General features: G+C 47.9%; 2 protein-coding genes across 6 annotated transcripts in view; one reads left to right on the forward strand and one right to left on the reverse strand.

Moving 5' to 3' along the window:
• The first annotated feature begins 1,002 nt into the window (after nucleotides 1–1,002).
• Nucleotides 1,003–18,150, forward strand: Pdk (pyruvate dehydrogenase kinase). 3 transcript variants are annotated; one of them, XM_033467540.2, is made up of 8 exons: nucleotides 1,003–1,429; nucleotides 14,589–14,796; nucleotides 14,951–15,135; nucleotides 15,230–15,394; nucleotides 15,834–16,009; nucleotides 16,323–16,547; nucleotides 16,657–16,876; nucleotides 16,942–18,150. In XM_033467540.2, exons 1-7 carry the CDS (start codon nucleotides 1,327–1,329, stop codon nucleotides 16,843–16,845), a joined length of 1,251 nt encoding a protein of 416 aa, XP_033323431.1. In that variant the 5' UTR covers nucleotides 1,003–1,326; the 3' UTR covers nucleotides 16,846–16,876; nucleotides 16,942–18,150. The 3 variants fall into 3 exon arrangements, with proteins under 3 accessions (XP_033323431.1, XP_076377193.1, XP_033323432.1); XM_033467541.2 differs by lacking the exon at nucleotides 1,003–1,429 and adding an exon at nucleotides 12,468–14,312; XM_076521078.1 differs by lacking the exon at nucleotides 15,230–15,394.
• An 86-nt stretch (nucleotides 18,151–18,236) lies between these two features.
• atos (atos homolog atossa) overlaps nucleotides 18,237–22,930 on the reverse strand; it is a 33,305-nt gene continuing 28,611 nt past the window's right edge. For all 3 annotated transcript variants that reach the window (XM_076521065.1, XM_076521066.1, XM_076521064.1), the window contains one exon: nucleotides 18,237–22,536. In XM_076521065.1, the coding sequence (XP_076377180.1) occupies nucleotides 22,368–22,536 (169 nt within the window). In that variant the 3' untranslated portion in view covers nucleotides 18,237–22,367. The remainder of the gene's footprint in view (nucleotides 22,537–22,930) is intronic.

A 22,930-nucleotide genomic window follows, 5' to 3' on the forward strand; every position in this document is an offset into this window, starting at 1 on the left:
CTATACCTCGTCTGTGAAAATACGTTGGGTGCGTAGTCTACTCCCATATCTCATCCGAGTGATGTAATTTGTAACGATACGAGAAGTTTCAGCGTTCTGCCACGGATGCCGTCACTGGTCGCGAAATTTTTCGAGATCTAGAAATTATATCTTCTATTCTTTCTTATAAATATTCGATCCATCCAATATTGGTTACATAATCTTTTTCCAAGGATGTAGACACATATCTTAAAGCAAAGTTTTATATTACTCGAAAGTTCAATTTATTGTTAATTTTTAAATACAAGATCAGTTTCGACAGACTTTAGACTTTAGATTTAAAATACTGACATTAATTATTTCTTAGAACTTACAGTCTCTAAATAATCATAAACGAGAGAACCACTTATTTCCTTGCAAAGATACTCCCACGAATAATACTCTCACCAAATTATTCCTGTCTTTCTGCTTGTAAAATGAGGAAAGGGGTGATTTAAGGGTAACAACGATTAATATACTTTGTAAAAAAATTGATTCAATATACACTGTAAAATGAAGCACGGAGAATACATTTAACGATAGATAAATTACTGGCAATCCAAGGTTGCATCGTAGATTGCATCGAGATTGCATGGCGATCGCATCGTAGGTGGATGGCTCCACCGGTCCGAGGGGTGTTACGCAACAGTTCCACGTCACTTCGATCCTGTAAAATATTTGCAAAGTGTCAGTAACGCGACGGTATTCTCACGTGACATTTTTCAAGCAATTTCGGAGCTCGACAGGACCGCTCGCGCATCGAGCTCTCACCGACGAGACCAAAATTATCCCGGCTGGTTTCGGACGATCGCGAGAAATCGTTCGTTCGAAAATCTCCACGATAACTGCGTCATCGCGTCGGTCCGATCTGCTCGGATATTTCGAATGTGGCGCGTCGGCTTCGCGTTCGACCCCACTTTGTTGTTCCGCGCGTAGCTACGCAGCCGCGCGTTCGAACAGAGAGAACATATACGGGATCCCTTTCTTGAATCGCCAGTAATCGTGTCTAGCCTTGCCACGAACCAACGCGACCGGAGGTGTCTCCTATCCTCGTGTCGGTGTACTACACGACAACAAATTCTCGCGCTATTTCACCTGCTGTCCGCGGCTGAATTTTCCACGGAGGGCTCCCCCTCCCCCGAGAACGGCTTTTCCGGCAGTGTTCCAGAGGGGCGCGAGGCCGACCGAAAAAAAAGATAAATAACAATCGGAGGCGGCGACGATACCGCTCCGTTTCGTTAAATCAACGAAGAGAGACCGAGTCGGTGACCAGAGAAGGGTTCATGTGTTACGAGGACGCACGGCGAAATGAAGCTCACGCCGAAGTGTCTAGGGAACATCACCAAGATGCTGGACTTTTACTCGCAGTTCAACCCCTCGCCGCTTTCGATAAAACAGTTCATCGATTTCGGTGAGTGAGAGAGGGCTCGGCGACGAAAAGAGAGAGAGAGAGAGAGAGAGAAAGAGAGAGAGAGAGAGAGAGAGAGGGAGAGAGAGAAACGGAGAAGCGCAAGACGAGAGATAGACGGAGGCAGAGAGTCGGAGAGTGCGGCAGGTAGAGAACGCGAGTGCTGGCACATCGGCACGAGGCTCGTCTTCCGTTCCGACTCGTTTTTTTCGTTCGGTTTCCAGGAGAACTGTTCCGGCAGCTCGGTTTTCGAGGGCTAGACAGACAGAGACGGGGAATCGATCGAGCAAAGACCTCGAGGGACCAAGGTTCCGAGGGTAGCTCCGATAGCGATCGCAACGATTCTAAGGCCGTCGCACCGTCTCGGCTAGTTTTCAGATCGGAATCGATAACCTTGACAACTTCGCCGCAGCTCGCGTTCTCCGTTGACCGAATGATCCTCGAGCGGATCCTAAAATTTCGAGCCAACCGGTGGTCGCTCGCTCGCGAGATCGTCGCTCGACCGCGGCTTTTCAGCGGCGTTGTTGCGTCTTCTTCTCTCGCGCCGATCGGCGCTTATCTGGAAAAGTAATTAGCATACTCGTTCGGCGAACGCGACGCGACACGGCGAAAGCATTATCGGCGACTGTTGCACGCGCGAGTTGTCGCACGAGCGAACGCGGAGCGAACCGCCGCGCCGAGAAAGTTGACACGCATGGTTCGCAAACTTGCGCGGGCCTTGAGCGGTCCGGGACCGAACCGGGCGGAGTTTCACGCTCCGTTGAAACGCAAAAGGTCGACACGCTTGCCGATTCTATTCTATCGATCCCCGGACGTCGATGGAACTCTCCGAGGCCGACGCGACGCGTCGGCCGATAACAGATTTTCGACGCGTGTCACGATCTAGCGCGCAGGGATCTTCGCCGAGATTAAAGGGAATGGACCCCGCGGTGGTTCGATCGCGGTGGTCGAATTCGAACGATTCGTTCGTTTCGATGTCGATCGGGGCGCGATATCGCCGAATGAAATCGCGATTCGGTAATCGAGCGGGGCCGTAGTCTCTTTCCGACAAGAGAAATCCTGATCGATCGATCCGCTCGATTCGAAATCGAAGAATACGCCACCGGAAGAACTCTTCCAGCCGGAAGAAGTTCGAGCGTCCTCCGATTACCGCGAAGAAAATTTCACGTTTCGAGACGATCGCTCTTTTTAATAATTTAATAAATAATTCGGAAATACAGCTTCGCTAAATCCGTTATTACCGAACACACCCTGTACATGGACCTTGCCGTGGCATTTTCTTCACAGTTACGGTGATTAGAAGCGATTGTTAATAATTTCTAAGAAAAGAAAAGACAATTTATACAGTAAATTCTCTCGAATTTTCCTTCAGAAAAGAAAAACAACCGAAGCTTGCAAACAATTGAAAAGTTGAGACAATTTGGGAAGAGGAGAAGCGATTATTCGAGCCTCGCGCCTCGGTTTTATAATTGTTGACGATCGGCCGTTACAAAAGTGAGCCGAGAGGCTCGAGTAATCGCGCCTCGCCTTTTCGAATTATCCATTTTTGTTTACAAGCCGAAGGTAAATTGGGGAGAATTCACAGTACTAGGTCGAGCCATAAACATCGTCCGATGCGGCTGGGCGGAATGCATTGTTCCTATCTGCCCGCTATGAGTCACCGAGGCAAACGAGTTTTCGCTTTCGCTAAATAGACGACGGCTCGCGCGTCGAATAGAATAGAAAAAGAAAAAACACCGAAGAAGTAAATAAAGAAGCGAGCGAAATAAACGTCCGATAAAAAGAGCGGAAGTAATTTACGACCGGAGCTAATATCTCGTCGGATCGTGCGCGACGCAGCGATAATCCCGGTTAAAATTAGTATCGCCTCGTCGCGGCTCGATTTTTCGCGCTAGAAGTCTCGGCCGAAGAAGCGGTTCTCCTCGTGGATCGTTTTCGCGGCTTTATCGTCGTTCCGCGTACGTTCCGCGCGCGTTCCGTTTGTTTGTCCGGCGGATCGCGTCGAGAGAGCAAACTTGCTAATGAGTCTGAGCAAGCGGCGCGATAACATCCTGCTTCGCCTTTGATCGGTAGACTCGCCGCGGAATTAATTACCATGATTTGCCTATCGAGTTTCGTCGACCAGCCGAGTATTCCGTAACGATTACGAAACGAGTACAACGCCTCTCCGAACGAATCCCGGAGCGAATCCGCGATCTCTCGGTTCCGGCTGCGGTAAATTCCGCCGAATTCGTCCCTCGGCTTGGAAACGGAAATGGACAACTCGGGAAGAGACGCTCGTTTTCACAGTCGTCGACGATCGGCGGCCGTAAAAAGCGAGCCGCGATACATTCGATGATCGCGTCTCCTCTTCCCGAGTTCTCCGCTTTTGTTTTTTAGGAACAACGTGGAAGAATTTACCGCGTTCGGCCTCTCGCTTCGATCGAATTTGCAAGTCGCGTAAATTCGTCCGAAATTCCGGGAAACGTCGCGCTTCGACGTAACAGACTCGCGCGAGATTTCCGAGCAGCTTGTCCTCTTCCCGGGAGCCGGTGCAAGAGAGTGAGAGAGAGAGAGAGAGAGAGAGGAAGAGAAAGGGTAGGCGGAGAAGTCGGCGGAAGAGGAGGTCAAGGTCAGGCGAAGCAATTTGCCCCGGAACCGCGAAGCATCCCCTGATTTCGGCCACTGCCATCGGTCTCCGCCGATCGCCGCGCAAAATAGAACTGCGAACGCGATATTATTGCCACTGGAATGCTGCCATTTCCTCGCGAATCGCCGTCACCCGGCCGGCCCGAGTCGGCCCGCCCGAATCCTCGGAACTTGGACCCGAAACAAATTCGCAGTCGAAACCCGGCGACTGCGCGACTCTGCCGCGATTTCCGATCCGCGAGTTATGGTACTTCCGCGACGCTCGATCGACCTTCGTTCTCCGGCCGACACGGTCCCACGCGCGGCTAAAAGTAGCTCCGAGTAGAATCGAACGCGCGCGGACACGGTTCTCGCCGTCAGGTGACAGGCCGGATTTTTTTGCCGGCGGAACACGATCGCAGAAAAACGATCTACGACCCGCGAGTTCATGTTTACCGTTTTACGAACGAGCAGACCGCGACCTTCGCGTCGTCGGACCGTGCGCTCGTAACCGCGCGCTCGTCGAGGACTTTTCAAGAGCGTCGGCGTCTCGGTAGCAGCGTGGAAGAAGCCGTCTATCGTCGCACCTCCGTCCGCGTCTTTTCAGCGACACGTGGATCTATCCGTCCTCGAGGATTTAAAAACAGTCGGAGATAACTCTGTTTCGCTCGGTTGTTGGTCGAACTCGTCGAGATCCGACGCGCCGACGCTTTTTACAGGTTACAGTAATGTCTCTCTTACCGACGCTCGGATTGTGGAGAAAAGCGGACAATTTGGGAAGAGGAGATACGACTAATTTGAGTCTTGCGCCTTGTTTTTATAATTACCGATTCTCAACAATTATAAAAACGAGACGCAAGACTCGAATTGTCCATTTCTTCGCACAATCTGAGCGTCAGTTAGGGAGACGTTACTGTACTTCGAATCGTTGATAACAGCGATAAAAAATAGACGCGTTTGCAGACAACGTCGGAAAATTGAAAACCGGTTCGCACGAACTGTTCACCTAAATACCGCCGATTCGCCGAGTCTGTACTATATTAACGCTAAACCTACCGAGCATTAAAACCGACGAATATGTGTCGCTTTGTAAAGAATGATAAGACTGAATTTATTTAGGCTTTACACGATCTTTATTGCAACGAATACTTGAATCAAGAGATTTATTCGTTCGTTTCCTACGGAAGAGTCTTTATGATTTCAACGATTTTGAAACATAAAATGCGAGACTGGTCATATTGACCGTCCTAGCAGATTTAACACGTTAATATTAACTTTTAGCTCTACGTAGTAAAAAATGAGTTCTTGCCCGTATATATAAATCAAATTAAAATTAACATTAGAATGAAATTTAAAATTTAGAGCTATTAAACGAACTCTGTTCCATCGGATCGAGCCTCTCTCGTTCTCGGCCGATATACAGTAATGTCTCCCTTACTGACGCTCCGATTGTCCACTAAAATGCATAATTTGGGAAGAGGAGACTCGATTGTTCGAGCCTCGCGGCTCGTTTTTATAATTGTGAACAATTTATAACTATAAAAATAAACCGCAAGGCTCGAACAATCGTGTCTCCTCTTCCCAAATTGTCCATTTTTGTGCGCAATCTGGGCGCCAATTAGAGAGACATTTCTGTAGAGAGCGATTTTCTGGAAGTTTCCTCGCGGCAGATTCGGCGACAAAGGTCGACGGTGTTGGTGTTCCGACGAATTCGGCCCGTTTCACCGGTATCGAACGGGCTGGCCTCGCTGACGCGATGCCAAACAGCAAAGAGAGACTGCTTTTACCGCGTTTAACCCGATTGCGCGAGATGCGTTAAGCAGCGAGCGCACGCCCGCTTCGGGTCATCAGCCTCTGCCGACGGCGAACCGAGGTACGCGCTGCGTGGCAGATTCGGCGAGAACGCGGCTTTAGGCTTCGATGCGAATAGAACGATGAATCTAACAAGTTCTCGGCGACAAAGCGGCTCGGCTCTCTATCGAGCACGTTTCGCTCGAACGAGATTCTCCGAAGCTCTTTTGAAGCATCGCCAGCTCCGATAGGATTCCGATCTTCCGGCATTCTCTCGGCAGCGGATCGACGTCGAACCGCATCCGATTGATATGCACCGAGACGCGCAGGGACGCGCAGGGACGCGCAGGGAAGCGCAGTAACGAGGAAGGGGATCGGCATTGGCTCGGACACTGTGCGCGCCTGCACGTTCCGATTAGGGCTTTAAATCTATACAGCTGCTTCATCACGCTCCTAGCCACTCGTCGACGTCGACGTCGACGGTTCTAGAATGACGAGGCATCGCTCCGTGGCCGATGATCTTTGCCACGGTGAACTGGGTTGTCGCCTAACCGCCTCGGCCGCGCGCGCTCTTTTATGCCCGCGAGCGGCTCTCGGACCGACCGATAATTTAACCTCGCCAATTTCGCCATCCCGTTCGATCACCGGAAAGCGATCTCGTATTATCTCGAAATATCTCGAATCGTCCGGTTCGCTGGTCGCGGGGCCATCGACGAGAATTCGTCACTGGCTCGTCCGCGATAAGATTAACGCGTCCCCGCACCGGATCGAGTCGGTTTCGCCCGAAACTCTTCGACAAATACGCTGTTTACGACTCTTTTTTGGGACACGTGTGTCACGTGCGACGTGTTCACGGCCCACTTCACCGTGAAAATATTATGTACTTTCGCCGCCGATAATATTAAGCCCGGTCGTGAATAACATCCGTTCTTTTATCGGACGTTTGTTTCGTTTTTCTTTTCGCTTGTTTTCTCGCTTTCCTTTTTTTATTTCGTTCATTTCGAACCCTTGTAACTGTTTAGCGAATGCAAAAATTTTTATCGGATATTTATTTCGTTTTTGTTTTCACTTATTTTCTCGCTTTCATTTTGGGTTCATTTCGAACCCTTGCAAATCGGCGAATGCAAAAACTCGTTTGTCCCGGCGAGTCGGAAACAATGGATTCTTAGTTGGCTGCATCGGAAGTTATTTAGGACTCGTCCTAATAGATTCGGATGCGAAATAATTCTGCTAATTATTTCTCTAATTGTCGGACCGCGAACAGCCTCTAACGCGCCGCACCCACGCGCGAGCGGCACTGCGAGCACCGTAGGATTGTTCGATCGAGTTCTAGACTGTGCGAGAAACTGGTCCTGGAAGGCGGGTCGACTTTTTTGCGACGCCAACGAACCGAGTTCGAGCAGAGGGAAGATCCCTTCGTTCGGGGAACCGTCCTTCGTGGACTTCGTTTCGCGTCTACTTCGGATAGCACGCGCCCGTTAAAACGCGTTCAGTAAATTCTCCCAAATTTGTATTCAGACTGCGCATAAAAATGGACGATTTGGAAAGGGGAGATTTTTGGAGCCTAGCGGCTCGTTTTTATAGCGGTTGACAATCAAAATGCGAATTCCCAAATTTCTCTTCTCATTTTTCTTTTTTACAAGCCGAAGGAAAATTAGGGAGAATTTACTGTATTTATGTAACCGAAGATACGAAATACAGTAATGTCTCCCTTACTGACGCTCAGATTGCGCGCAAAAATGGACTATTTGGAAAGGGAAGAGACGATTATTTGAGCCAAGCAGCTTTTTATAGTTCTCAATAATTCGTAAATATAAATATGAACCGCAAGGCTCGAATAATCGTCTCTCTTCTCCCTAAATTGTCCATTTTTGTGCACAATCTGAGCGTCAGTAAGGGGGACATTACTGTATTTCGTATCTTCGGTTATATAAATACAGTAAATTCTCGCTAATTTTCCTTCGGCTTGTGAAAAAAAGTGAGAAAACGATTACTGTATTCAGAATATACACCGAGGTCTCGCGATTAGCAGCATAATCGTCGCGACTATTCGCGCGTTCGAGGTGGCGACGAATTATACGAGGAAACCGCGTAACGAAGTTTTTCATATCGACGCTGACGGTGTCGAAGGTGGAAGCACGGTTCTCCAAAACGAACTTAAAACACGCAACGAGCGCGTGAAAAGTATACAGCTTCGAAGAAATCTAATTCCGTTTGTTTGTCGTCGTCGTCGTCGTCGTCGTCGTCGTCGTCGTGACGAGACCCCTTCCCTCCCGCTGGAGACACGCCGTCGTTAATCAACGATAATTACGGCCTCGGACACGTTTCATGCGGCACGTTGCCGCTGACCATCCTTACGTAAACGCTGTACGCAAATTTCGTCCCGCGACGATCAATGAAAATTGTCCGGACGCGTTAAAAAACCAGTTTGCAACTGTTCGCGGAAACGATGTTCCGCGCGACGATGAGTCACTCGTCAAACTCTGGATCCGGGAGGACGGCGCGCGTCCACCATTGTTTACGACTTGTCTGGAAAACAGCTCTTGCTTAATTTATCGTACGGTCTGCAATTGCTTTGTTTTATCGGGCGCGACGCGTGCACAACCAGAACGCGAATCGTAACCGCAGGCTCGTAAACAACGAGCGGATATTTTAGCGGCTTCGAATCGTAGCGGCGTAAGGGATATTTTCGAAAATTTTAGCTTGCGTCGAATTGATTTCGATTTGGTAATGTTTTTATTCTAGAAATATTGCTACGATAATCTCGGAATTTATTCGAGTATTTTCCACGAGAGAGTCTCCAAAGTTTGCACAATTGCAGAATAAGAAAACGATCGTTTCGACCGCGGTTGGTTTTGATTTCGTTGAAATGTAATCTATGCGCGTCGAAATGTTAAAAAAGTGAAATAGACGATAAAGTTATTGATTTGTTCGGTAAACAATGCGCGTAAACGATAACACTTCTAACTTCTCGCAACGAGGAAAATGTGACTAACGGTTCTAATCAATTCATTTGTCGCGCGATACAATTCACACGGACGAACAATGCACGGATGAACCATCGAAGCCGGTCGTTTAACCGTAACCAAGCGACGAGACGAGACGATCCGTTGCTTAACGGATTAAAGAGCAGTGAAATGGCGTTTTATTCGGCAGGCTTCTCGAACGATCGCGAGCCTTCCACCGCCTCCCTGATCGCGATCATTGGGCGAAGCTAAGCAAAGCTGAAGCCGCGAATCGATCCCCGCGACTTGTCACCGTCGAAGGACGTAACTTTCTGACGTCCCGAATCGAAATGCGGCAACCTATGCGTCATCGTTTGTCCGTGATTCCGTTTCCTTCGAAGAAAATCCCATTACGGCCGCTCCGTTCGCGCGAAATCAATTCGGAGCCGCGAATTGCCGCCTCGCGAACGGGGCTGGAGAAAAGTAGATTTTCGAAATAGTAAATAGACCTTAGATATTTTTATCTTCTCATGTAATTTGGCATAAATGAGCCGTTTATTTTGAAAGTGGCGTAAGTCACTTTGTTTTTAAGTCGATATATGTATTTAAGGGTTTGCGTTTTAACACGTTTAAAAATATGGATGCAAACTTTCGAGAAGATTTACTTGTATTTGTTATCTCAGGATACTGATATTTTTCTCAGTATAAATAATTTCGTATAAACATTAAAAAATCACCACTTTTTATTACGGTAAAGTGACTTATGCCACTTTCAAAATAAACGGCTCAAATAAAAATGGGCAATTTAGGGAGAAGAGAGACGATTATTCGAGCCTCGCGGTTCATATTTATATTTACGAATTATTGAGAACTATAAAAACGAGTTGCAAGGCTCGAATAATCGTATCTCCTCTTCCCAAATTGTCCAGTTTTGGGGACAATCCGAGCGTCAATTAGAGAGACAACTGTAGCATGTCTGACGCAATAATACAGTAATAATTTTCCTAATGTTCCTTCAGTTTCTAAACAAAAATGGACAATTTGGGAAGAGGAAATATGCGCAATAACCTTGACAAAACCTCGCGGCTAATTTTAATAGACGCCGATCTACAGGCTGAAGGAAAAATCGGGCAGAATTTACGGCAGCGTTCCAAAAAAAAAAACTTTTATTTGTCAAATTCCGTGTTACTCGAGAAGATAAAAATATTGATGGTCCACTTGCTATTCCGAACATCCTATTTTTCCACAGCCCCACTCGCGAGTGTTCGTACGTCACAAGTTTACGATCCCGAAAGCCTCGCGTGTCTCCTGGTTCTCCGAACGCGTCCCATTTTCTTTGAACGCGCTGCGAGACGATCACTCCCCCGCGACCACGGGGCAATCAAAGCCGCTAATTGCGGCCATTCTTGCGCGACCGGGTCGCTCTTTATCCGCAATTTCCCGCGCCCTATAGCCGCGCAAACGACTCTCCGCGGCCCTCGGCGAAAGGGTGCTACCGTCGGGCGAACGCCTACGGAAGCCGATCGAATTCTTCTGGAATCGCGCGAAACGCGCTGGAGTTGATTGCGTCGAGGCAACGGGGCGCCGAATTGACTCGATTGCGAGACCGTTGATTGCGTTTCACGCGAATCATCCCGGCGACGGATCCTTGGAGCTCGGCCTACAGATAAGAAAACAGGATCAAGGTCTCCGCGATGCTCGCCGAGGAGCGTCGACGGTTCCGCCGCGCCGCAGCTAGAAACTTGGCATGCACAGCGTGCCGGAGCGAAACAATTATTTTAGCGGAGCCGGTGGGAAGACATTTGAGTCGATTACGCGGGAAAAACAGGGTCGGCCGAAGTCCAATGGCCGAGAGCTTCCTGTCGGCCGCGTTCGCGCGAGCCGCGTACACTCGCGTTTTCGCTCGTTATCGGGCACGGATCTTCGCTCGCTTTATCCTACAACCGTTTCAAAATATGCATAATCTCCGTTTCGCAACGCGCTCCTCTTCGCGCCGCGAAATATCCCGGCCCCGCGGTGCCGCCTGCCGAATGCCTTCTCCCGTTGTTTACGTTCGTTACGCCGCGCTGTTTTGCGCGTCGGACGCCAAATTCTCAATATCAGTCGAGCGCTCGAGAAACGTTGATAACGCGTACAGCGCGGCGGACAATCGTCGCTAAAATTCCCTCAAGGTCTAAGCGATTTAATCAATCAAACCGGAACTAGATACAGTGGCCCACAAAAGTGTTTTCGCACACCTTTTAATATAAGCGATAAGTATATTCAAAGCGAGCTAAATGTCTCGAATTTTTTTTAGGTGATAGACGGACTACCAGACGACGACCGAAATGATTTGTTCTTTAATTTTGCCATTACTTGCAATGAAAAGGGGAAATAAAAATCTCGAAAGGCATTTTTTACATTTTCGTTGTCAGATAAAAAAGTTACAAAACGAGGGACTTTAATTTTCCCTTTTCGTTGCAGGTAGCAGCAAAATTAAGGAAAAGCTTTCTAGTCATCGTCTAGTAGTAGACTAGTCCCTCTATCATCTAAAAAACAAAATCGAGTCATTCGGTTCAGTTTTGAAAAAATATTTGCATTTTAAAAGGTACACGAACGCTTTTGTGGGCCACTGTAGTTGAAACTTCTCAAAGCGGATGACGTTGGAACTCTTTCGCGTCCGAAACGTCCCGGTCGAGAGTTCGGTTTTCGCTCGAATATATTACAACGGTAATGAATTCTCAAAATTGGTCAAAGAGTTGGCGTCACCCGTGCGCGAGCGATACGCTCGAAGCGATAACGAAGCGGGTAACTGGGTTTGGGGACCGCCGAGGACCGATTCGAATGCAAATCTTTCGGCCGATACGGCAGGCGTGAGAACAATCGATAGCAGTTTCCGTGAATTCCACGGCTCGCCCACGAGTCTGTGCTAGCTGGGTTGTTTAAAGAGGATCTCGCGAAGCAGAAAGTGCCTGTGCTCTTCGATCGAGGTGAATCGTTCCCCGAGAGGAGACCTTGCACTCCGCTCGGCCTGTTTCCCGCGGATAAAGCCGGCCTGCAATTTCACGGCCATTTCTCATCGGCGACCGATCGCGCACTTGGCAATGAATCAGCTGCTCCCTGGATTACCCCCCGTCGGAGAAAACGCGGCCATCCCCGGCGGAATGGGGCGCGGAGATCGTTCGCGTGAAAATACCATTTTCCACATTATTCGCCGAGTCGACGAGTTCCAATTTACGACCCTATCAAATCCTCTCGTCCGTCGCGACTCGGTTCGATCGGAGCTTCCTACCAAGAAAATCATTTCCATTAGGCGAACGCGGGGGACGATGATTTTACAGCGATTGAAACAGGATGGCGGACGGTCGTTCGATTAACGGACCGTCGAATGGCCCTCCTACGTTTGCCCCCGAGATTGAAAATATAGCAAATGCTTCCTACTTTTCCCTTCAGCTTGCAAATCAAAATTAATAATTTGGGAACAGCAGATACGATTATTCGAGCCAAGCGGCTCATTTTTATAGTCGCCGATCGTCGACAATTATAAAAACAAGATACAGCAATGCCTCTCTAATTGACCCTCGGATTTTCCACAAAAATGGACAATTTGGGAAGAGGAGGTACGATTAATTTGAATCTTGCGCCTCGTTTTTATAATTACCGATTCTCAACAACCATAAAAACGAGGCGCAAGACTCGAGTAATCGTATCTCCTCTTCCAAAACTGTCCATTTTTGCGCGCAATCCGAGCGTCGATTAGGGAGACATTACTGTACAAAGTTCGAACAATCGTATCTCGTCTACCCAAATTGTCCATTTGTGCGCGAATCGGAGAGAATTTCCAATACTTTCATCGATCCTGGGAAACGTTTCCGAGATCATGGAAAATTACGGTTGCCATTTGTTCGCGGATCCCACGGCAGTGATAACTACCGGCGGTGACTTCGATCCAATTAAGCGATGGGATCAGCCTATTGTCCGACGGAAGTACGTTATCGTCGGTGACGCAACCATGGTCGAAACCCGTGGAAACTGTAGCTTAGGATAAACGGTGGAAACACGAGCTGCGAAGCTCGCCGGCACATTGGTCAAGGTGGCGTAAAGCTTGGTCGTTAAATATTAACGGCTCGATAACGGACGACTTAACGAGACATGGTAAAAGCAAACAGTAGTGTGTATGTAATTCGTTAATTAGACGAGACGAAGTCGTTCAATTATTTGCACCCGTGCGACAAACTTTATGCAAAATAAAAATTATTTATATATCGTTTCGAATCACTCCGTTTCTCTCGCGTCGCGGCATTTTATTCACAATAAAGAATGTAACTAGATAAATAATAAACTATAATACAACTCGATACAATTATATCTCAGATCTTTCAATTTGAAATGTTGCTCGTTCGACGGTCCGATCTCGACTCCTCGATTGTCCTTGGCAACCCCTATCTTCCATTATTTTTTAAGGGCAGTTTCACATTACAGCCACTTGATTTGGACAAGCCGCCGTAACAATATAAATCGTAGAACATACGAAATAGATAAAAATGTCATTCCTCTTCCAAGAATCGTAAATAAATACCGTCGAGTCCGCAGTAGATTAATGACGATCGCGTTCTCCGGCCGGAAGCTAACGACGACGGTCGCCATTATAAGTAGCGATTATAATCACGGACACGCGACGCGATGCATTTATTCCCGTTCTACGCGCTCGTTTCTCAACGACGGCGATCTCTCCCATGTGTCGCATCGTCGCTGCTCGTCCGCGATCGCGAGCTCGGCGCGCTTCCAACCAGCGATCGGTTTATGTTGACCGTTCGCGTTTACGCGGCGTCCAATGTCGATCGCGAGTGGATTGATAAAGTGGTATCTATCAATCTCTATTCAGGGCCGCGGCTGGCGGGGCAACGGGAAGCAAAGGTTGGAGGCTCCGTGACCCACTTTCGCGATCTCTCGGCGATCGAAGCGACCGACGATCCGGATTCCGTTGTTCGACAGGTCGTCGCGTGTGCGCGTGGGCGTACAGCGAAGCAACGTGCACGCGGCGCGTATCGAAACCACGAGGATGTTGACAAAAGCTGCTGGCTCCGGCAGGGATGTTGACCACCGCCTGACTCCGCGAGATAACGAAATCGCGCGTTCACGGAACTCGAGCTCGTTTTCCGACAACGTGTAATCGAATTGCGCAACGACCAGCCAGCCAGTTGTTTGTCCCGTTCGCTCGGCGCCTCCTCCCCGATACGCGTCCAAACAACGCCGACGCAATCCGGTTCTTAGGGCATTTAAATCGGCGCGCGATAAGATCGCGACGCGTTATCACGGCTTCTGTTAGCCGCGCCCCCGCGAGTCCCTTTGGCAAACAAACGCAGGCCGGACGGAGAGGGAACGGAGAAAGAAAACAACCGCGATACGCGTCCGTTGGACGCTGAAGAAAAATGCAATCCTACCGAAGCGATAGACCTCGATCCGCGCGGCTAATCCGAGATAGACGCGTCGCTGGAAGATAAACGGAGCGACGGAACGCGTCGGAGACGGAGGCGACGATGCAATTCGTCGCGCGGATTACAGTAATGTCTCCCTAATTGACGCTCGGATTGCGCACGAAGATGGACGATTCGGGAAGAGGAGACACGATTATTCGCGCCTCGTTTTTATAGTCGTTGAGATTCGGTGATTATAGAAGCGCGAGACTCGAATGAATCGTGTCTCCTCTTTCCAAATTGTCCATTTCTGTGGACAATCCGAGCGTCAATTAGAGAGACATTACTGTGCGTTTGTTTTATATAACCGTTCGCGCGGGGAAAAATACGGGCATTGATCAGAGGCGACGTTGACTGTTTCAGGTCTGAGTGCGTGCGAAAGGAAGTCTTTTATATTCTTAAGGAAGGAGCTGCCGGTTCGTCTGGCGAACATTATGAAGGAGATCCACTTGCTGCCGGAGAACTTACTGAAGATGCCTAGTGTGCGTATAGTTAATAATTTGTACGCCACTTCGTTCGAGGATATAATACACTTCGAGAAGGTTGAAGTCAACGAGACCACTTTAGACAAGTGAGTCTTCAACGTTAAAACAGTCTATCGAGCGATTCGCGTTAGATTCACTTGTTACGCAGCTCGCGCGAACCTATTTGCTTGAACTTTCCTCCGATCTCGCGAGTTCCGTACCGCGAAAAACGATAACGAAGAAAGCCCGTTTCTCCCGTAGATTCTGCCAATCCCTGGTGAAGATACGCAACAGGCACAAGGACATCGTCGAGACGATGGCGCAGGGCGTGCTGGAGCTGAAAGAGTCGCACGACGTCGACGCCCAGACCGGGAACAGTATACAGTATTTCTTGGACAGGTTCCTCATGTCGAGGATATCGATTCGAATGCTGATCAACCAGCACAGTGAGTCCAGCACCGGGTTGACCGATCGACGCGGCGACCCAATGAAACCGCGTGTCGAGGGGCCCACAGACTAAACGATCGTTCTCTGTCGTAGCTCTGCTGTTCGGCAGCGAGTTAAACGGGCACAGTAGGCACGTGGGATCCATAGACCCCTCGTGCGACGTTATGGACGTCGTGAAAGACGCCTACGAGAAAGCAAGACTATTGTGCGATCAATATTATCTGGCTAGCCCGGAACTGATAGTCAAACAACATAACGGCAAGTTTGAAAAATGTTGATTGTACTATAGTAATGTTGCTAGTAAGTAGCACGACATCAAACCATATTCTGTAGTAGGCGTAACGAAACGCGATTGCCACGGTGAACTATAGTAATTTGTCTCTCTAATTCGCGCTCGGACTGCGCTGAAAAATGGACAATTTAGAAAGAGAAGACTATTATTATTATTATTTGAGTGTTTTTACAGTTGTTGCCAATCGGTATCTATAAAAACGAGCCGCGAGGCTCGAACAATCGTGTCTCCTCTCCCCAAATTGTCCATTTTTGTGCGCAATCCGAGCGCGAATTAGGGAGAAATTAGCGTATATCTAGATTAAGTAGCGTACAGATTAAAAATCTTGACAAAACCGATCGAGCACGATCGCGATCGTCTTCGCTGAAAAAATCGTCTAATCTGTTCGTCGTTTCTCCCTTTCAGACTACGAACGGTGCAGCGAAATTAGGATAGTCTACGTGCCGAGCCATTTGTTCCACATGTTGTTCGAGCTGTTCAAGAACAGCATGCGCGCGGTGATGGAACACCGTGACACGGAATCAGAGTACCCGCCGATCGAAGTGATCGTCTCGCGAGGAAAGGAAGACATTTGCGTGAAGGTAAAAAGTTTCGTCGCGTTGAAAAAAAAGTCGCGAGTTGAGTGGTCGCCGGTGGACACCGTTCGCGCGATTCGACGACAGCTGGAACAGAGGTGTTATCGGTTATCGCCGTGAAATTCGAAGCCGGCGTTGTTTCGTCAGCGTCGTTATCGAACGAGCGCGCGAATGCAGAAGCGAGCACCGAGTCGAGCGTCGTCTACGGTTAGACGGTCGGCTGGCGCTCGTTGTCGGGATCGGCGCGATCGGGTTAAATTGAGAAGAAAAAAAAAAGAAAAAGAATCGAGAGAATTTACTGGAAACGTTGTTTCCGCAGATGTCCGATCGAGGTGGCGGCATTCCCAGGTCGCAAATGGACCACTTGTTCAAATACATGTACAGCACAGCCCCGAGGCCGAGCATCACCGACGTCCACACCGTTCCCCTGGCCGGCTACGGTTATGGTCTTCCAGTTTCGCGATTGTACGCCAGGTACTTCCACGGAGACCTGGTCCTCCAGAGCTGCGACGGCTACGGCACCGACGCTATCGTATACCTCAAGGTAAGCTCGAGTTCCCCGGTTGCGCAACAACGCGCGGCATTCCTCGACCGAGACCCTAATCTCTTCGACGCCGAGTCAGCGTCTTCACGGAGTATCCTTTTCCGCGCAGGCATTGTCCAACGAGGCGAACGAATTGCTGCCGATCTTCAACAAGACTTCGTCGAAATTCTATCGAACCCCGGTGTCCACCACCGATTGGAGCAGTCAGTGCGGGGGTGGAATGGCAACCAGGCAGCTGCGCATGAGCGACGTGCAGGGTCACAAGCTTCCGCGAGGGTTGGAGGCTAGGTACTGCTAACAGAAGCCTATTTACATGGACCAAAGTATAGGTGAGTGTATCTTTAAACGAGATCCGAGCCGGAGGGTCTTTTAAACTTTGCCGTGATTGTTGCAGACTTCTCACCGCCGAATCTAAAATGGTGGAAGGGGATTTGAGACTTCCGTAACGGGTTCGCATCCATCGCTGCATATCACGCCGAACGAAAATCAGGATTCGACTACGTTACGTTTTTTCCTCCTTCCGAACGGTGGTCGCGAACGCCGCGGAGCCTCCCTGCGACCGGTTGTTTAATTAATTAATTAATTAATTGACTCGCTCGGGAACCGATCGACTCGTTTCGCTCGACGTCCCGAGGAGGGTGTTCTCAGCGTTCGCGGCTCGACCGAGCCTTTTATTTTTTTATACGCGTTTCTGTGCACACGTTCGTTCGTTAGGTGAACGTTTCAATTGTATATTTGTGCGACCGCGAGGCATTTGGTTGCGTCCGACGGGACCCGTTGTTTGCCTGGGAAATGAGCGTCGCGCCGCATGCGATCTGTGATTTCGAGAACCGACGGAGACGGTTCTCGCCGTGTAACGAAAGAAAACCGAAAAACAAGATTCGCGATCTATCGAGATTTACCGGAACCAGGATCGAGTTAGGACCGTGGCCGAGAAGAAAATCCGATTAGAATCTCCGTTACCCGCCCAAAATGTATTTTGTATACCTGCCCCGAACGAACAGAGACCCATCGACGAACCTTTTTTAAGAAGATTTTTACTTTAGCGCGCATCGCGCCCCCACTTTTTTATTCCGTCACCGACAGACACACTTGCAAAGTTCTGCTAACGAATCGTTCGATAACGAAGCTGTACGCGTTCTCGAATTCTTTAGACTCTTAGCTGTCTACCATGATCGTCACGGAGACGAGAGCTGCACGTGTCATCTTCGCGACGGTTTGCGCGCACCTTGGACCCGAGATACGGAAATACAATATACGCAACGAGAGGAAGCGTTCGCGTGACCAACGTTCCGCTTCCGTATCCGCGATCGGTTGCGCCGAGAAAAACTCCCAGAGGTCTCGGCGATTGTTCCTAGATTCTATTTTTGCGTGGATTCTGGTATGAGACTCGCACGAGACAGGCCTTCGCGATGCAGTCGCGAATGCGCTCCGCGCGTTCCCGTGTATATAATAGCGCGATTTTAGAGCGGTAAGAGAGCTATGTGTATAGAGAATCGTTTTATAGCCGTAATTAAAAACGTTGTAGAAACGCTGACGCGAGTGGCACGAGTGAACGATTGTAACACATTGTTAATAAATATTATACTCGTACGACGTACAACACGTGTGTGTTTGTATCATCCCGAAATCTGAAACGAAACCAACAGACCGTGATTAAGAAGGCTGAATGAATCGCACACAATGGGGTTTGTAATGCATTGCTGTACTTTTATTACGTTTGGCCATACGTACCATAAGTGAATCTCTGGACACAAATGTTCTTTCTCTCTCTCTCTCCCTCTCTTTCTTTCGATTATCTCTTTCTCTCCCTCTCACTCTCTCCCGCTCTCGCTCTCTCTCTCTCTCTCTCTCTTATCGGTCACGCTTCGCTCGCTGAATAATAAAAAGTACGTCTTAGCAGTAACAATGAATTTTCGTTTATAAAATAATGCTACCCTATGTACAATGCCTGGCGTTCATCAGTGTGCTCAGGTGACTCAACGCAACGTTCTACCAACTAGCAGTGACAAGTAGAATTCAAATTGCCCGTCGATGTTCGGACGGTGATCGAGCCAGTACCGATCGATCGACGGACAATCCGCAAATCAGGTCGTGGCCGATTAGATAAATTAAAATCGTCGAAGTGGTAGCGGTGCACCGAATAATAAAAACAAAATTATATTCTCTCTCTCTCTCTTTCTCTCTCTCTCTCTCTCTCTCTCTTTCTTTCTCGTATTTTTTGGCTTTGGAAACACCGTCGAACGAGCCACGGATTAAAAACGAAAATTAAAACTTTTTCTTTTAAATCACAGAGATAAAATTGCTTTAAATGATAAAATAAAATAAAATAAGACGGATTAAGATAAAAAATAAAATAAAGAAAAATAGATCACCGTACGGAGCCGCGATTGTTGAAACGGATTCGTAACGTTCGCTGGTTGAGCCGTTCCCTCAGCCCATTTTTTTCTTCCGTCCCCCGAGTTTGGCACCCTTCGTTTTCATTTTCGACAACAAGGAAACACAATTTTTTTCCGGACCCCTACGTTCCGATAAAAGTCTTTATCACAATGAATAATAATTACAGTAATGTACTTAGTGCGCGTTTCTACGGTTTCGTGGTACGAGACGTCCCCCGACAGTAGGATTCCAAAAATACAATATCGTTCTCCTCTCGCAGTATCCGCGACTTCCCAAAAAGGTACGCCAGAATCGGTTGCACGAAAGCGTTGCTCCGTCCTCCCCCGTCGTGCGAATTATTAATCTGTTAACCGGCGGCGAACGATTACATGTGTGGCGTGTCTGAATTGCCGCCTGCCTCGCTGCCCGGAAATTCGTTCAATCAGATTCCATCATGAAACCGTTTTCATCGACGCCGTCCATGGGTTTTCCTGATTGAAGAGCCGGCTCGGTTAACAGGTTAAAATGTCGCGCTACGCGCGGAGAATTTAAAGCCATCGAAGCGGTCGTCGTTCGACGTTGAGACTGGAAAAATATCAGCTACGAAGAGTTTTTCACAGTACCTATTTAGTGTCTACGTGTGTACACGCGGTTTCTAATTGTTCGCGCGAGCCGAGGCTCGACAGGAAAGGTTTTTTTTTCGTTGACGGATTATATCCAGCGCCGAACGCGCGTCCGCGTGTTTTCTCGTTTATAAATAGGAAAAAGACGAAACTACGTTTGCGATCCGATCGAAAGCAACACGACTGATTCGCAAAATTTCTCTCGGCGCGGACACGCCGAGCGCTGCTCTAGGCTTCCCGTCTCTGGTCAATGGGATCTCGATCAGGCGAAAGACTATTGCTAAAATCCCTTCGAATCGTTAGCGAACGGTCCGCCTACGCTACAACGTATGTATATACAGCATGGCAGTGATTACACACTCTACGAATTCCCTGCCGTACAATACACGCGTCAGAAACGAAAATTGCTTCCTATTTGATTCGCTGGTTCCTCTTCGACCCCTTCGAAACGATCTTGAACTCCGTGGATCTGGCAGAATTGACCTCGATCGTCCGGCAAGCTGCACCCTTAGTCGGCCCAAACCGTGCGACTTGTCGTGCTCCGTCCAATGTTTCTCGTCGAAAGACAAATCCTCCTTGCAGATCACAAATCGCGCCATCGACGTGTTCGTTTTTGGTTCGAAGAGCGGTTCTCGGTCTCGTCGAGTCATCACCCGAACCCTGCCTGTTCGCTCGCTGGTTCCGAATTTAAGGGTCTGATAATATGGATTGTTTCGTTTCGGATTCGATTCGAGCTCCATCGAACCGAGATAGAGGTAACGGCGGAAAGTTGTTCGGTGAATTGCGTCGCGTTTACCGCGGGAATACACACGGTTCGGGTGATCCTCGATCGGTTCTTCCAGGTGGCTGCGCGCCACGGTTAAACTTCGTCTTGAACGCGCGTAGAAAAATAAAGGGAAACGAATTGTCGTTCGGTTTACGGTGACAATAATGAGCGATCCTCGTGAATCTGCGAAAGGTGTGTGTAATTCTTTACGGTTAGTAAATTACGCTCGGTTACATTCCTCGTACGACATTATTACAGTTATTAATTAATTACCATCTAGGAGATACTCGCTACTTCAAATAGATACTTTTTATAATAATTACTCTTTATAGTCTATCAAAATATTCATCACAGTGCTACGGACACAAAATTGTGTTCTGTTTATACGTGTAAATAATGATTTTTTTTTTCTCCGACTGCTTCTCTTCTTGTATCATCTGTGTTTTTTTTTCGTTTTTTTTTCTTTCTTTCTTTTTGTTAATCATCGAGGAGGAAAAGTCGCGCAATCCAGCCACTCGTTGATCGCAAACTACGTTTCACGCGAAAGAGTTCTTCGATCTTCCAGCTTTTCGTTTCTCTTTATCTTTTTTTTTTATTAATAAAATAAACGACGTCTTTGATCGTCTTTCGCTTTTTTTTCATCCGAAAATATCAACGAATCGATAAATGGCATCTTTTTTGTTTTAAATTACATTTTAAACGCTTGTTTTCTAGATCACATTTCTCTCTTCTTTCGTTTCTCTCTTCGTCATTTGTACAATAGCTTGAAAGGATGACATTCGATGTCAACGAGAGACCCGATTTTTGACGTTTTCTATGCTCGTGCCGCTTACTTAATCTTAACTCTTCTTCTCACCTCCGTCCCTTCCTTCCCTTCTTTCTTTCTTTCTTTTTTATTCTCCTTATCTTTCATCTCTGTCTTTAAACAAATGGGTGCTACACACACACACACGACGCGACGGTATCATTCCGTTAAAAAAGAATTCTTATTCGACTTTATACGTGACTTCTATTTACAACAATATATCGAGAAGATGGCCTTCCAAGGAGATCAAGCTTATGATCCAGGGTCCGTGGGCCCGGCAGCTGGCAACGTTTGAATTTTTGAAAGACAACAAAGATCCGACCGATTATTCGAATTCAAATTTAATTAACAAGTCGATGCGAAAACTACGCGCGGAAAATAGAAAAACAATCGAAAATAATTTTACATCGATCGTCGAACACCAAAACAGAATTAGAAGAAACGATCGCAAGCCGACGACGATATCTTTCGTGTTATAAATTAAATAATCGCTGAACGAACAAAAAGAAACAATGGAACCGCGAGTCTTACCTTCTCCGAAACGGTAAGCAGCGGCTCTTATACGAAACAATTACAAAATGTTCCCCTTAGCATGCCTCCCTCGCTGCTCAAACATTTCTCTTTCTCTCTCTCTCTCTCTCTTTCTCTCTCAAAAAAAACGTCGCCCATTTAGAAACATTTCTTTCCAAAAACACGTCCGACCCTCCAAATAATCACTATCCTTTCTTCGCATACAAAAAAAGTCTCTGTTCCCGCGAAGAAAGGTACGCAGTGTTTAAAAAAAAATCCATCTCCCAACTTTTACGAAACGCTCGCGTTTCGTACGATCCAATCCACAACCATCTCTGGACAAAGGCTCTGTCGTCCGACGCATTCTCTCCTCCCAGACGGCCTCTTATAGACCTCGGACTTATATGCAAGTACAAATCTAGAAAACCAAAGTCGAAGTAACATGTCGATTTCAAAGGATTGCACACTGTTGTATCTGCCGAGTGTATAAACACCGAGTGTTCTTGTAATAGAAACTGTGTTCTTTTTCGATTGATCGTGAAACTCAATGGGCTGTTGTAAATGCATAAAAGATTCCGAAGTCCTTTTATTATCAGAGATCGTTCGTGGCCCAGCCTTTCTCCAACCGATCGATGCACTTCTCTCACGATAAAACCCGTTCGAATTTAAACCTCTGCGTAAAGGGGGCTAGGCGAGCGGAGCGACTGGCAGCAACCCCATGGAAAGAGCCACATGGCTCAGCACCTTGGCGAAAATTTTGGATTGGTAGGGCCGTGGATATAGCTCCGGAGTTCCTTTGGTGGCTCTGACCCGAAGTCCGACGCCGTGTCGACGTCGGACTTTCGACAAATGATCATACGGATGTCCGTATGCAAGTAAATTCGGCCCGACTTGCCGGACATGAATCTGAAAAGGAAACGGTCCAATGTAGCGCCGCCGGTAACCAATTTTCTCGTCGTACAAACGTGTAAACGTACACAGAAAGCATGTCGGGAACGTTGGAGAAACTTAACGATACTAAGAGAAGGAGGGTTAGGTGTGAGTCGGCTACAGAAACGGACAGCGAACAAAGAGTATACACAGCGGTAGCACACAAAGAAGGAGGGAAACAAACGATCGCGGCTACCGAGAGCGAACATAGTTGTTAAGATTGTCGATCTTTGTTTCGAGCACAACGTGGTCTTTCCGGCTGCGAAGCTTCGCTCACAATAGCCGTGTCAGCTACTAGGAACACTGGTCGTGAAAGCTTCCAAACCTCTAATCGTCGAGCTAATGAAAATCTCGATGTTCGAAACGGTAC

The sequence above is a fragment of the Megalopta genalis genome, chromosome 4 (assembly GCF_051020955.1).
Source record: "Megalopta genalis isolate 19385.01 chromosome 4, iyMegGena1_principal, whole genome shotgun sequence".
Taxonomy (NCBI): Eukaryota; Metazoa; Arthropoda; class Insecta; order Hymenoptera; family Halictidae; genus Megalopta; species Megalopta genalis.

Excerpts from the sequence above, each read along its gene's own strand:
- Pdk (XM_033467540.2), top strand. The coding sequence starts at position 1,327 with ATGAAGCTCACGCCGAAGTGTCTAGGGAACATCACCAAGATGCTGGAC. Across the intron at positions 15,136-15,229 it reads AATGCTGATCAACCAGCACA|CTCTGCTGTTCGGCAGCGAG; the intron begins GTGAGTCCAGCA and ends TCTCTGTCGTAG. Across the intron at positions 16,010-16,322 it reads AGGAAGACATTTGCGTGAAG|ATGTCCGATCGAGGTGGCGG; the intron begins GTAAAAAGTTTC and ends TTGTTTCCGCAG.